Here is a 12,682-nt window from a genome sequence, read left to right as displayed (position 1 = left end):
ATGCCGTGCCAGGTGCAGGGTCTGCTGGCTAGGTGCTGGCAGGCTTGCACCTGGCACAAGCACCATAGCCAGACCGTGCCCCTTTAAGGGCTCTGGGGCCGGGAGGGGGGCAGAAGAGTTTCCCTGGTTTGGCCCAGAATGGCCACCAGGGCAAGCTGGGAAGGGCTAGCCTCCCACTAGTTCGAATTAAGTGGCTACACAGCCCTTAATTCGAACTAGTTAATTCGAACTAGGCGTTAGTCCTCGTAGAATGAGGTTTACCTAGTTCGAATTAAGCGCTTTGCTAGTTCGAATTAAGTTCAAGCTAGCGGTTTGTATGTGTAGTGCCTATGAAAGTTAATTCGAACTAACGGCTGTTAGTTCGAATTAACTTTGTAGTGTAGACATACCCAGAGTATTTTCTTGCAGTCACTTTCTCTGTCAAGATCAGTGCTAAGAAAAAACAACTGCATTTCTGGAAAGCTGGGACAGACCTCATAAACTAGATGTTTTTCCTTCATAGCAGAACTTGAACAGTCTTACCCACAATGAATGGAAGAGTTCATAGCATCACCAGCTTACTATATGAAGAAGTTTACATAATTCAGACAAAGAAAATGTGGAGAACGTGTTTTTTCTCCCATACCCTGGGGTAGGAAAGTATATGTGTAGTTTAAAGATCACACAGTTTGTATAATTCAAAGATTCTTTCCCTAGGGCTTCCTCAGATAATGAATGACTGCCTTGTTGTTTCATTCTTTGTATTACAGTAGTGCCTACATGGGTTAGTGATAGAAATGTAGCCGTGTTAGTCTGGGGTAGCTGAAGCAAAATGCAGGACAATGTAGCACTTTGGTTGTGACTATTTTCTTCCACTATTGGATCTGAGGAAGTGGGTCTGGCCCACGAAAGCTCATCATCTAATAAACCATCTTGTTAGTCTTTAAAGTGCTACATTGTCCTACATGGGTTAGGTACTCTTCAAACATAACGAGCCCTACAGAGCTGTCATTGTCAGAGGACAAGTGACTAGTGTAAAAGGAGAGAGAAGAGAAAATAAATATCAACTACAGGTTGAACATCCATGGCCTGGCACCCTCAGGACCTAACCCTAACATTTGAGGGAATGTATAGGATCAGGAGGTCCCCTGCCAGTGTGTGTCCCCCCCCCCCCCGCAGCTGGCTCCATTTCCAGCCCCTGCCAGCGCCCTTCCTCCAGCCAGCTTTGCTACTGGCCATGGCTGGAGCCCCCTGCCGCAGGGCTTCCAAGAGTGCCATGGCATTCCCCAGGCTGCCAGCCCTCCCCCCCCGCCGTGGGGCTCCTGGCCTCACTACCAGCCTCCTCTGCCAAAGGGCTCTTTGCTACAGGAACATCCGTGATCCAGCAGGATGTTGCTAGGCCAGAGAGTCCCAGTTTATGGAGGTACAGTGTATACTCTTTAAGGATGCTACCTGGGGACACAAGTGACATTGACTCACAATATGGGGAAGCTTTGAAACAGAGCATTTTGATGAGGAATGAATATGAGCCTAAACTTGAGATCATTAAGAATTAATTATATGCTTGTGATTCATGAAATATAAAGTTATGGGGTGTTACAAACCTGCAAAATAAACACTAGTATTGTTTCTTCACTCTGTAGCCTGGCTTTCACTTGAACATGCCCTGTATCTGACCAATTGTGTCTGATTTTCCATTGTAGCACAAAACTGCCTTAACACCAGAGCAATTCCCTCACTACCACCGTCCCCTGGCACAAGGAGGCTGCCTGGCTGCCATAAAGCTGATGGAATGCTGGCTCCCTTTGCAGATTCTAGCATCAAGACATTTTGGACACAGGGCCAGGAGAGGATCAGTGTACCTACCCCTAAGAACTCTACAGAGCCCCCAAACCTATGGACAGACCCATAAGTTAGAGCAGTTCTGATACTTCTCTAATTTACACTGGGAACTTGGCCCAGAATACCAGAAGCAAAATGCAGGACAATGTAGCACTTTAAAGACTAACAAGATGGTTTATTAGATGATGAGCTTTCGTGGGCCAGACCCACTTCCTCAGATCAAATAGTGGAAGAAAGTAGTCACAACTATATATACCAAAGGATACAATTAAAAAAATGAACAAATATGAAAAGGACAAATCACATTGCAGAACAGAAGGGGCATGTGGGGGGGGGGGGGGGAAGGGGGAGGAAGGAAGGTAAGTGTCTGTGAATTGCTGATATTAAAGGTATACCATAAACTCACAAACATCCCACTCTCCCTACCTCTAATATCATCAATTCACAGACACTTACCTTCCTTCCTCCCCCTTCCCACCCCCCCGCATCCCCTTTCTGTTCTGCAATGTGATTTGTCCTTTTCATATTTGTTCATTTTTTTAATTGTATCCTTTGGTATATATGGTTGTGACTACTTTCTTCCACTATTTGATCTGAGGAAGTGGGTCTGGCCCACGAAAGCTCATCATCTAATAAACCATCTTGTTAGTCTTTAAAGTGCTACATTGTCCTGCATTTTGCTTCAACTACCCCAGACTAACACGGCTACATTTCTATCACAGAATACCAGGTGGTGCAAATGTGGCTAAGAACGGCATTTATTTTCCCTTCTCCTACCTGCCATTTTGTTGCACTGACTACATCTCAGCGGGAACAATGATTTGTCCCCTCAGTTCTCCATCTCCCAAAGCCTCATCTCTCTTAATCTCTTTCTGAACGTTGCCTCATTTTTTTTCTTTCAGAACATTCAATATCTTTCTCTCCCTTTTATGTCTGTGCTTCCCAAAAGCTTGAAGATCGTATACTCTTTGCGTGTGTCTAGACTGTAAGGATGTTGCCGACAGAGAAATGTAGCTTAGGCATGTCAAAATTGCTAATGAAGCCGGGATTTAAATATCCCGTGCCTCATTAGCATAAACATGGCCACTGCTTTTTTTTGAAATGGTGTTTTTTCAAAAAAAAACCCCAGCAGTCTAGATGCAGATCTGTCAAAAATAAAGCCTTTTTTGACAGATCCTGTAAACCTCATTTTTTGAGGAATATAGGATCTGTCAAAAAAAGGCTTTATTTTCAACAGATCAGTGTCTAGACTGCCATTTTTTTCAAAAAAACTGTTTCAAAAAGAGCGGTGGCCATGTTTATGCCAATGAGGCATGGGATATTTAAATCCTGGCTTCATTAGCAATTTCGACGTGCTCGATTTGCATCCCTCTGTCGACAGAGAGATGCAGTCTAGACATAGCCTTTGACTCCTTTCTCTACTCCTTTTTTCTTTCCACTCTCATAAGCTTGCTCTCTCTCTTTGTTCCAAGTCTCCACATTGCCTTTCTTCTTAAAGACTTTCTAAATTTCTCTATATCTTCCTGATAGTGACAGTCTTACTGCTGTATTCAAGCTTAATCATGCATCCATTGGCATCATGACTAAAATGATAGAATCATAGAATACTAGGACTGGAAGGGACCTCGAAAGGTCATCAAGGGTATGTCTAAACTACATGGCTCCGTCGTCGGAGCCATGTAGATGAGTTTACTAGACATAGGAAAATGAAGCAGCTATTTAAATAATCGCCACTTCATTTACATCAAAATGGCCGCCGCGCTGTGCCAATCAGCTGTTTGGCTGCACAGTGGGGCAGTCTGGACATGCCGCAGTCAACAAGAGAAGCCTTTGTCAACTGCTCTAGTAAACCTCATTTCACGAGGCATACCGGAGCGGTTGACAAAGGCTTCCCTTGTTGACCACAGAGCATCTAGACTGCCCTGCTATGCTACCAAACGGCTGATCAGCACAGCGCGGCAGCCATTTCGATATAAATGAAGCAGCGATTATTTAAATTGCCGCTTCATTTTCCTATGTCTAATAAATTCATCTACATGGCTCCGATGACAGAGCCATGTAGTCTAGACATACCCCGAGTCCAGTCCCCTACCCTCGCGGCAGGACCAAATACTGTCTAGACAATCCCTGACAGACATTTATCTAACCTACTCTTAAATATCTCCAGAGATGGGGATTCCACAATCTCCCTGGGCAATTTATTCCCGTGTTTGATTACCCTGGCAGTTAGGAACTTTTTCCTAATGTCCAACCTAAACCTCCCTTGCTGCAGTTGAAGCCCATTGCTTCTTGTTCTATTCTCAGAGGCCAAGATGAACAAGTTTTCTCCCTCCTACTTATGACACACTTTTAGATACCTGAAAACGGCTATCATGTTCCCCCTCAATCTTCTCTTTTCTAAACTAAACGAACCCAATTCTTTCAGCCTTCCTTCATAGGTCATCTTCACTAGACCTTTAATCATTCTTGTTGCTCTTCTCTGGACCCTCTCCAATTTCTCCACATTCTTCTTGAAATGCGATGCCCAGAACTGGACACAATACTCCAACTGAGACCTAACCAGCGCAGAGTAGAGCAGAATTACTTTCTCATGTCTTGCTCACAGCACACCTATTAATGCATCCCAGAATCATGTTTGCTTTTTTTGCAACAGCATCACACTGCTGACTCATATTCAGCTTGTGGTCCACTATAACCCCTAGATCCCTTTCTGCCGGACTCCTTCCTAGACAGTCGATTCCCATTCTGTATATGTGAAACTGATTGTTCATTTCTAAGTGGAGTACTTTGCATTAGTCTTTATTAAACTTCATCTTATTTACCTCAGACCATTTCTCCAATTTGTCCAGATCATTTTGAATTATGACCCTATCCTCCAGAGCAGTTGCAACCCCTCCCAGCTTGGTATAATCTGCAACCTTATTAAGCATACTTTCTAAGCCAATATCTAAATCGCTGATGAAGATATTGAACAGAGCCAGTCCCAAAACAGACCCCTGTGGAACCCCACTTGTTTATACCTCTCCAGCAGGATTGTGAACCATTAATAACTACTCTCTAAGTACGGTTATCCAGCCAGTTATGCACCTACCTTATAGTAGCCCCATCTAAGTTGAATTTGCCTAGTTTATTGATAAGAATATCATGCAAGACCGTATCAAACGCTTTACTAAAGTCTAGGTATACCACATCTACCGCTTCTCCCTTATCCACAAGACTCGTTATCCTATTAAAAAAAGCTATCAGATTGGTTTGACATGATTTGTTCTTTACAAATCCATGCTGGCTGTTCCCTATCACCTTGCCACCTTCCAAGTGTTTACAGATGATTTCCTTAATTACTTGCTCCATTATCTTCCCTGGCACAGAAGTTAAACTAACTGGTCTGTAGTTTCCTGGGTTGTTCTTATTTCCCTTTTTATAGATGTGCACTATATTTGCCCTTTTCCAGTCTTCTGGAATCTCTGGAAAATTAGGTTTGTTTCCTTACTACCCCACCTCTACCCATTTGCTAAAAGTGCTTCTTGACACTCTCATTGAGTTGGAGTGAGATAGAATGCAAATTTGAAAAAATGCTGATGTTGCCAAACAAAGCAAAGGAGCTACATAGTAAGCTACATAGTACAAAACCCATGTAGTCACAGAGTCTTGATAGTTAGAGATGGAAAAGTCTTTGCAGAATATCTCCACACTAATTTAGACCTCACATTGATTTAGGATGTATTCTCATACTCCTACATTTGGGCAGAAATAGTTCATGGTGAGTTGATAGGCAGTGAAGAGTATAAAATAACCATATTCTGTCCAGCTCTGTGTAATGGTCTGAATCTATAGCATCTTTTTTATAGTGATCCATTAAAATTAATTCTCTCTCATTATGTATTTTCTCCTGTGTTTTAGTGGAATTTTCAACACTGGAATTACAATATTTCCTGACCTCACCAAAATCTATTCAGCTGATGTGAACTTTTTACTGTAAGTGTCTACCCCACAGATCTGGTTAGAACAGTGCTACAGTCAGATCCCAAACAATTCCTCAGTGGTTGTTCTCATTTTAGAGAAGGGTACCAAATAATCACCAGAAGGAATTATCTCAGGAGTTTCTTTCCACTGTCATTTCTCTTCTGGTCTAGAGCACGCAAAATGCAAGAGGTGGAGATATGGAAAACACAACAAGAAAATGTTAGCATCTTCATATCTATAAACAAACAAATAAATAAATAAAATTTTTAACAAATAAAATAGAAGACTGGCCTCAGTTCACATTCTGAGTGAAGCTTTTAGTGCAGGGAGTTTATTTTATGGAGACTGGTTGCTCCACATTCACATTTTAATTTAGAAAAAGAACAAGATGGTTTTAAAAAGCAAAGAAAGCAAACTAGGAAAGAGGGTAGTGGTATTTGTAAGTTCCTTGTTCTGAAGAAATTTGATTTTATGCCTTATAATGGCAGCAGTCTTTAGTTTTTTCTGTGGGGCAGCTGTTCTAAATGAAAGTTTGCTGTCTTTTTTGGAATTACTCTTCTTGCTAAGCTAAATTGCTTTTGGTCGTATCCAGCATTCTGGAATGCTTTATTTGAAAGATCCACTGTGAAAAGTGTGTTTTAAAGTCTTGCCATAGATCCAGTGTTTACAATTCTGGGACACTTTGGATAAAATTTGTTTGTCAGAAATAAAATATTTTTTCCCATCTGACTAGAGCTGCATATTCAACAGAGCATATTCTTTCTGGGTTGTACATTACTATAATAAAACAATCTGCATTTGGAACTTAATAAATAATTTTGCAGATGCTAAACCAGATGGAATTGAATCTAGCTCACTCTTATGTACCTATATTGGTTCTGCAGGTCTAGCAGAAATTATTGGCACAAATGTGTAATTTTTAAAATATAGGCAGATGCAGTAAGACCATACAAGGTTCATCTGCTCTAAAGAATTGCATCAGTTGTACCATTACTCTATATTATAGTCTTGCTAAATGGAACAATTGATGTTAAATATAATTTGTTCTCTGTGAAGAGAAGAGAATAAGGAGTATATGGCTGCGTCTATACTACAGGTTTTCTCGGCAGAAAATATGCAAAGGAGGGACTCATTTGCATGAGTCGCAATCTCATTTGCATATTTTCTGCCAATCTGTTTTTGCGCAAAAACAAGCAGCGTGGATGTTTTCTTTTTGTGCAAAAAACCCTTTTCCCACAAAATTGGTATACCTCCCTTTTTGGAGCATAAGGACCTTGCAGAAAAAGGGTTTTTTGCACAAACCCTCCCTTCTGCCCCATCCACACTGCTTCTTTTTGCGCAAAAACCCCTTGCGCAAAAAGAAATGGCAGAAAATATGCTAATGAGATCACAACTCATGCTAATGAGCTTCTCATTAGCATATTTTCTGCCAGAAGAACTTGCAGTGAAGACGTAGCCTATGTATTGAGTAAAAGATGTCACTTTTACTTAGGCCTTGTATATACTGGCATATTTTGTTGTCAAATATTGTGCCCTAATAAATTTGTTAGTCTCTACACCCTAGTCTACACTAGGGAGTTATTTGGAAATAACTCCCCTTGTTTCGAAAAAATAAGCAGAACGTCCACATTACCAAGCCCATTATTTTGAAATAAGGAGCTGGTTATTTCAAAATAACCCTACTTTACTTGGGGAATAATCTTATTTCAAAATAGTTATTCCGGGAATTATTATTTCTAAATAGGTTATTTAGAAATAATTTGCTAGTGTAGGCATGCCCTAAAGTGCCACTAGATTTCTCATTGTTTTTGCAGATATAGACTAACATGGCTACTCCTCTGAGACTTTTCTTTTATCATATTCTTCACAAAAACTAGAATCTTACCTTAACTTAACAATGGGATGATTATTGTTATTTATTTCTCTGTTAAATCCCTGACTTGTGAAAGGAGCAATCTGGCTGTGCTATTATTCAAAAGAACAACACATGCTGAGCACATATTAAACAATAATATAAAGCCCATCTATTTTCTACAAACAATCAGGATACCTATACCTTTTTGGATGACTGAAGCATTTAGTCTTCCAGCACAGCTGTAATATATAACTTGTGGAACTATACCCTCTGCTTATGTACGTTTTGCATTTTATTGTGCTGTATGTCAGAAAATCAGTAACTGGAAGATTCAAACTAGGTCTGTTCTTTTATGTAGATGTTTTGTAGCAATGTCAAGTCTTTTGTCTCCTTTTGCAGTGAAATTGCAGACAATCCTTATGTGACTTCAGTGCCTGCAAATGCATTCCATGGGCTGTGTAATGAATCCCTTACACTGTAAGTCCTACCAGTTTAACTCACATGACTGTTACCTTCCCTGTCTGTGAAGCAAATCACTGTGTCTTGTAAAATAACAATTCAGCTCTAATATATATATTGGTTTGTAAAAGAGAGGCAGATGTTATTCATGGTCTTGTTCATATAGTTTCCTGCTGTCTTCTTTTTAAAATGACCCTGCCAAAATATTTTAATAGCAAAAATAACAAGAAGAAAGTGCTTAAACAGACAGTGTGCACTGAGAAGTTATGCGGGATATGAACTGTAGAAAGAAGCACAGATAGAAAGGATTTGTGGTACTACTTCTATAAAACTGTAATACAGGTATAGTCAAGGGTATGTGACACACTTGAAGCCAGGAATACTATTTCCAGCTAGTGTATACATACTCACATTAGCTTTCATTGAGCTAGCACAGTGTGTGTAGCTGGGGTGGCATGAGCAACTTCAAGCAGTGGTGCTGGATAGATAGGCAAAATACAAATCTGCCTGATCCCTTTGGGTTTGAATTCAGCAAGGCTAGCCAATCCACTGCTTGCTGTTGCCAATGCTACTATTTTAAGTGTACTAGCTTGATGAGAGCTAATATAAGTATGCCTAAAAGAGCTGGCAATCACATCCTTACTCCAAGTGTAGATATAGCCTCAGATCATCTACTCACCTTTGCCTTATGGTAAGATTGCCTAAGCTCCTTGATCTTTACTCAGCACAAGTGGGCATCCCCGGAATATACTTTAGCCACTAGGCAGCTTGAGATTTTGCCATAAATGTTGACATTCCTCTTGCTGGTTTGAAGCTCTGACAGGATGGATACATCTCCCCAAGCCTCAGTGAGGTCCAAGATCTCTTGGACACTCCATGCTGGCGCTCTTCTGCACCACTGGGAACTGGCACCTGTGGGAGCATAAGTATTGGAAGTTGTCACAGTGTGTGTTGGAATATTGTGACTCATCTCTATGTGTGCCATGGTGTGCTGCTTGCAAGGAATGGGCTCACAATGCTGACCACACAGGAAATGCCATTCTGATTTCCTCGGGGCTTTTTGAGCTCTCCAGGAGAGCAATAGAGATGCAAGTGCTGGCCAGAGCATTCAGAGTGTGGGTGGGATCTTAGAGGTCAATAGCCTTGACTTTCGTCCAATGCTGCATCTACACTACTGTAAATTTGACCATGAAAGGTTGAGAATAGCATTACTCCTCGTGAAAATCAGGAGTACTGAAATAGACTTCAGCAGCCCTTAGGGTTGATGCGACAGGCTTGGTAGTGTGGATGCATCACTTAGGGTATGTCTATACAGCAGCGTTATTTTGGAATAACTGACATTATTCCGAAATAACATAGTGCGTGTCTACACTACAAGCCTTTATTTCGAAATAATGTTGAGCTGGACGACTTCTTACTCCAACTCCTCTAGCCCTCATTTCACAAGGAGTAAGGGAAGTCAAAGGAAGAGTGTTCCTCCTTCGACTTCCTGCTGTGTAGACAGCGCCAAAAGCCTAATTATTTTGACTTCAGTTACACAATTGATGTTGCTGATGTTGCATAGCTTAATTCAAGTTTTGCCCTGCTGTGTAGACGTAGAAAAATCAACCACAGGTGGCTAAATTCAATGTAAGTCTAGTGCAGACCAGGCCTGAAGGTGGTTAGGGTGGTGCTGTTCCATAAAGTCTAGGGAGGTCCTATGCCCATGAAGCACCATCCCTATCCTTCTATGGGTACTGTTAAGCATATTCTCCAGCTCAGGTGTTCCCCATGCACATGCACCTAAGTGGAATACACATCTGAATGTCATGAATGATTTGAGAAACCGTGGGTGCTCATTTGTTACTTCTGGGCATGTCTGAGCTGGGTGATAGAATTACCTTTCCTTTCTTGGGAAGAAAGTAAAAATATAAATTGCAAATGCTGCCTGGCCTTCTTCTATGCTCAGTACTCAAGAATGCTGCTGAGGATTCATTAACCCTTACATTATGTTATACCTCCAAGAGATTAAAATTAGTCCATCTGGTAAACTGCTGGCTGCGGAAAGATAAAGCATAGTTCTCCAGGAATCTTGCTAGTATTGCATTGTTAAAACTACTAATCTTGTTTGTTTGCAGCAAACTCTACAATAATGGCTTCACTAGGGTCCAAGGCCTTGCTTTCAATGGGACGAAGCTGGATGCTGTGTAAGTAACAGCTTTGAGTTTTCTGCCTAGGCACATGACTGGAGGCTAAAATTCTCAGCTTGGATTCAGTCTCTTTCTCTATGGCTTTCCTGAACAGACTGGGAGATTAAGATATATACAAGAAGGGTACGTCTAAACTACATGCCTCTGTCGGCAGAGGCATGTAGATTTGTTTGTTCAGCAAAGGCAAATGAAGCCGCGATTTAAATGATCGCGGCTTCATTTACATTTACATGGCTGCCGCGCTGAGCCGACAAACAGCTGATCAGCTGTTTGTCGGCTCGCGCGCTAGTCTGGATGTTCCCCCTGTCGACATCAAAGCCCTTTGTCGGCAGCCCCGGTAAACCTCACTCCACAAGGAATAACGGGGCTGCCGACAAAGGGCTTTGATGTCGACAGGGGGAACATCCAGACTAGTGCGCGAGCCGACAAACAGCTGATCAGCTGTTTGTCGGCTCAGCACGGCAGCCATGTAAATGTAAATGAAGCCGCAATCATTTAAATCGCGGCTTCATTTGCCTTTGCTGATCTGTCTAATCTACATGCCTCTGCCGACAGAGGCATGTAGTCTAGACACAGCCGAAGATAGTAAATACACCCTCTTTCTCTCAGGAAATTACAGTACAGGGAACAGAGGTGAAAAGTTAAGCCAGTGTGGGTACGTCTAGACTACCAGGTTTTGTCGACAGAAGTTTTGTCGACAGTATCTGTCGACAAAACTTCTGTCGACAAAGAGCGTCCAGACACATTGAGTTCTGTCGACAAAGCAAGCTGCTTTGTCGACAGAACCCTGTAGTCTAGATGCAACCCTACAGGCAATAACACCTTCTGTCTACAGAACTCTGTCGAAAGAAGGTGTTATGCCTCGTAAAATGAGGTATACCAGCGTCGACAAAACTGCTGAGTTCTGTCGACGTTATGTCGACAGAACTCAGCGGTAGTGTAGACGCTGGTATAGTTTTGTCGACAAAAGTCCACTTTTGTCGACAAAACTCAGTAGTCTAGACACACCCTGTGTGTTGGTGTGTCATTCTTATAAGAACCAGATGGGGAGCGCCGCTTCAGGAGTAATGGAGGTGCACTCTCAGCTGGGCTCTTGGGGCTCCCCTACAGGCTGCTATGCTTGCCTTCACATTCCTATCGAGACTACTTGTTGCTTGCTGTTCACTGTCCTTCCATCATTGTTAGGGAGTGAGAGGAAAGAGCACAGTTTGCCTGCCTTCCTCTTCCTCCTGGCTGCCGAGGGCAGGGGTCAGAGGAATGAGAGACCTATGCTGTGTGCTTTCCCCTCACTCCCTGATAGTGAGAGAAGAAGAGCAAGCAACAAGCAGTAGGAATTGGGTCCCCCACTTCCTCCATAAAGGGTTCCACTGTCCCCCTTCACTCTCCTCTACAAACACTGACCCCATGCCCTGAGCCCCCCCATGCCACCAGTCCCTAGCTCCAATTCCTACACACCTCCAAACACACCTCAACCCTCTACCCTGATCCCCTCCTCACATCCTCCAACACTGACTACTGAACAGCTCCCGGCCCTAACTCCTGCACCCCCATGTCCCCACCCTCTGAACTGAGGTACCCCCACACTCCCCTCTAAGTTACTTTCACCCCGACGGGGAACTCAAAAGGATGCTTGAGAAGATGCCAAAACAGAATGAAGTGAGAGTCAATACATCATCAGGGCATGGAGGAAGGAATTGCATCTTTAAAGTGCCAGAGTAAAAATATCCTGTTCTTTCTATAACAATATTGTCCAAAAAAAAAAAAAAAATCAGGAATAGGAAACAGTTGATACTGACTCACACCCTTCCAGCTCCTCTCCCCTTCCCTTCTCTGTGCAGCTGCAGATGTTATGGGATATGTTTCCATAGGCAGTAATTATATGGGATGTTGGAATATGCATCCTGACACTTAGCATTCAAACAAAAGCATCAGTGGATTTGGTAGGTCACAGGGACTGGAAATGAAGTAGAAATTTTTATTATGTCTACCAGGAGTGCTACCGGTCCTCAAGACAAGTGATTAATTTCAGCTTAGTTTCCATCTCTCCCAGCACAGCATATTAGCGGAAAGACAATGAGCCCTGGTCCACACGTCTTTCGAAAGAAGATGCAGGAGGCCCACACTACCACACCCATTATTTTGAAATAACAGTCTGGTTATTAACTCCTGCTTTCCATGAGGAATAATGCTTATTTCAAAATTATTATTTCGAAATAGCATGAGTGTGGACACTCAGCTGCTGCTATTTTGAAATAATTGACCTCCAGAGGCCTCTCACAGCTGCACATGTGGCCACTCTGGCCACACCTTACATCTCCAATGCTCCCCTTGTCCTGCAGAGCTTAAAGCAGCAGGCTGAAGGAAAAGGACTTGTGGCACTTTTCACAGCCGTGTG

At 42.4% G+C, this 12,682-nt stretch overlaps 1 protein-coding gene across 1 annotated transcript in view; it reads left to right on the top strand.

Moving 5' to 3' along the window:
• TSHR (thyroid stimulating hormone receptor) overlaps nucleotides 1-12,682 on the top strand; it is a 74,778-nt gene that overhangs the window by 25,935 nt on the left and 36,161 nt on the right. The window contains exons 5-7 of the mRNA XM_089778258.1: nucleotides 5,722-5,796; nucleotides 8,039-8,116; nucleotides 10,216-10,284. Of these exons, the coding sequence (XP_089634384.1) occupies nucleotides 5,722-5,796; nucleotides 8,039-8,116; nucleotides 10,216-10,284 (222 nt within the window). The remainder of the gene's footprint in view (nucleotides 1-5,721; nucleotides 5,797-8,038; nucleotides 8,117-10,215; nucleotides 10,285-12,682) is intronic.

This window comes from Pelodiscus sinensis, chromosome 5 (genome assembly GCF_052426305.1).
Source record: "Pelodiscus sinensis isolate ZL-2025 chromosome 5, ASM5242630v1, whole genome shotgun sequence".
NCBI classification, from domain to species: Eukaryota; Metazoa; Chordata; order Testudines; family Trionychidae; genus Pelodiscus; species Pelodiscus sinensis.
Note: the sequence above shows the minus strand (reverse complement) of the source record. Positions and strands in the feature narration are given on the sequence as shown.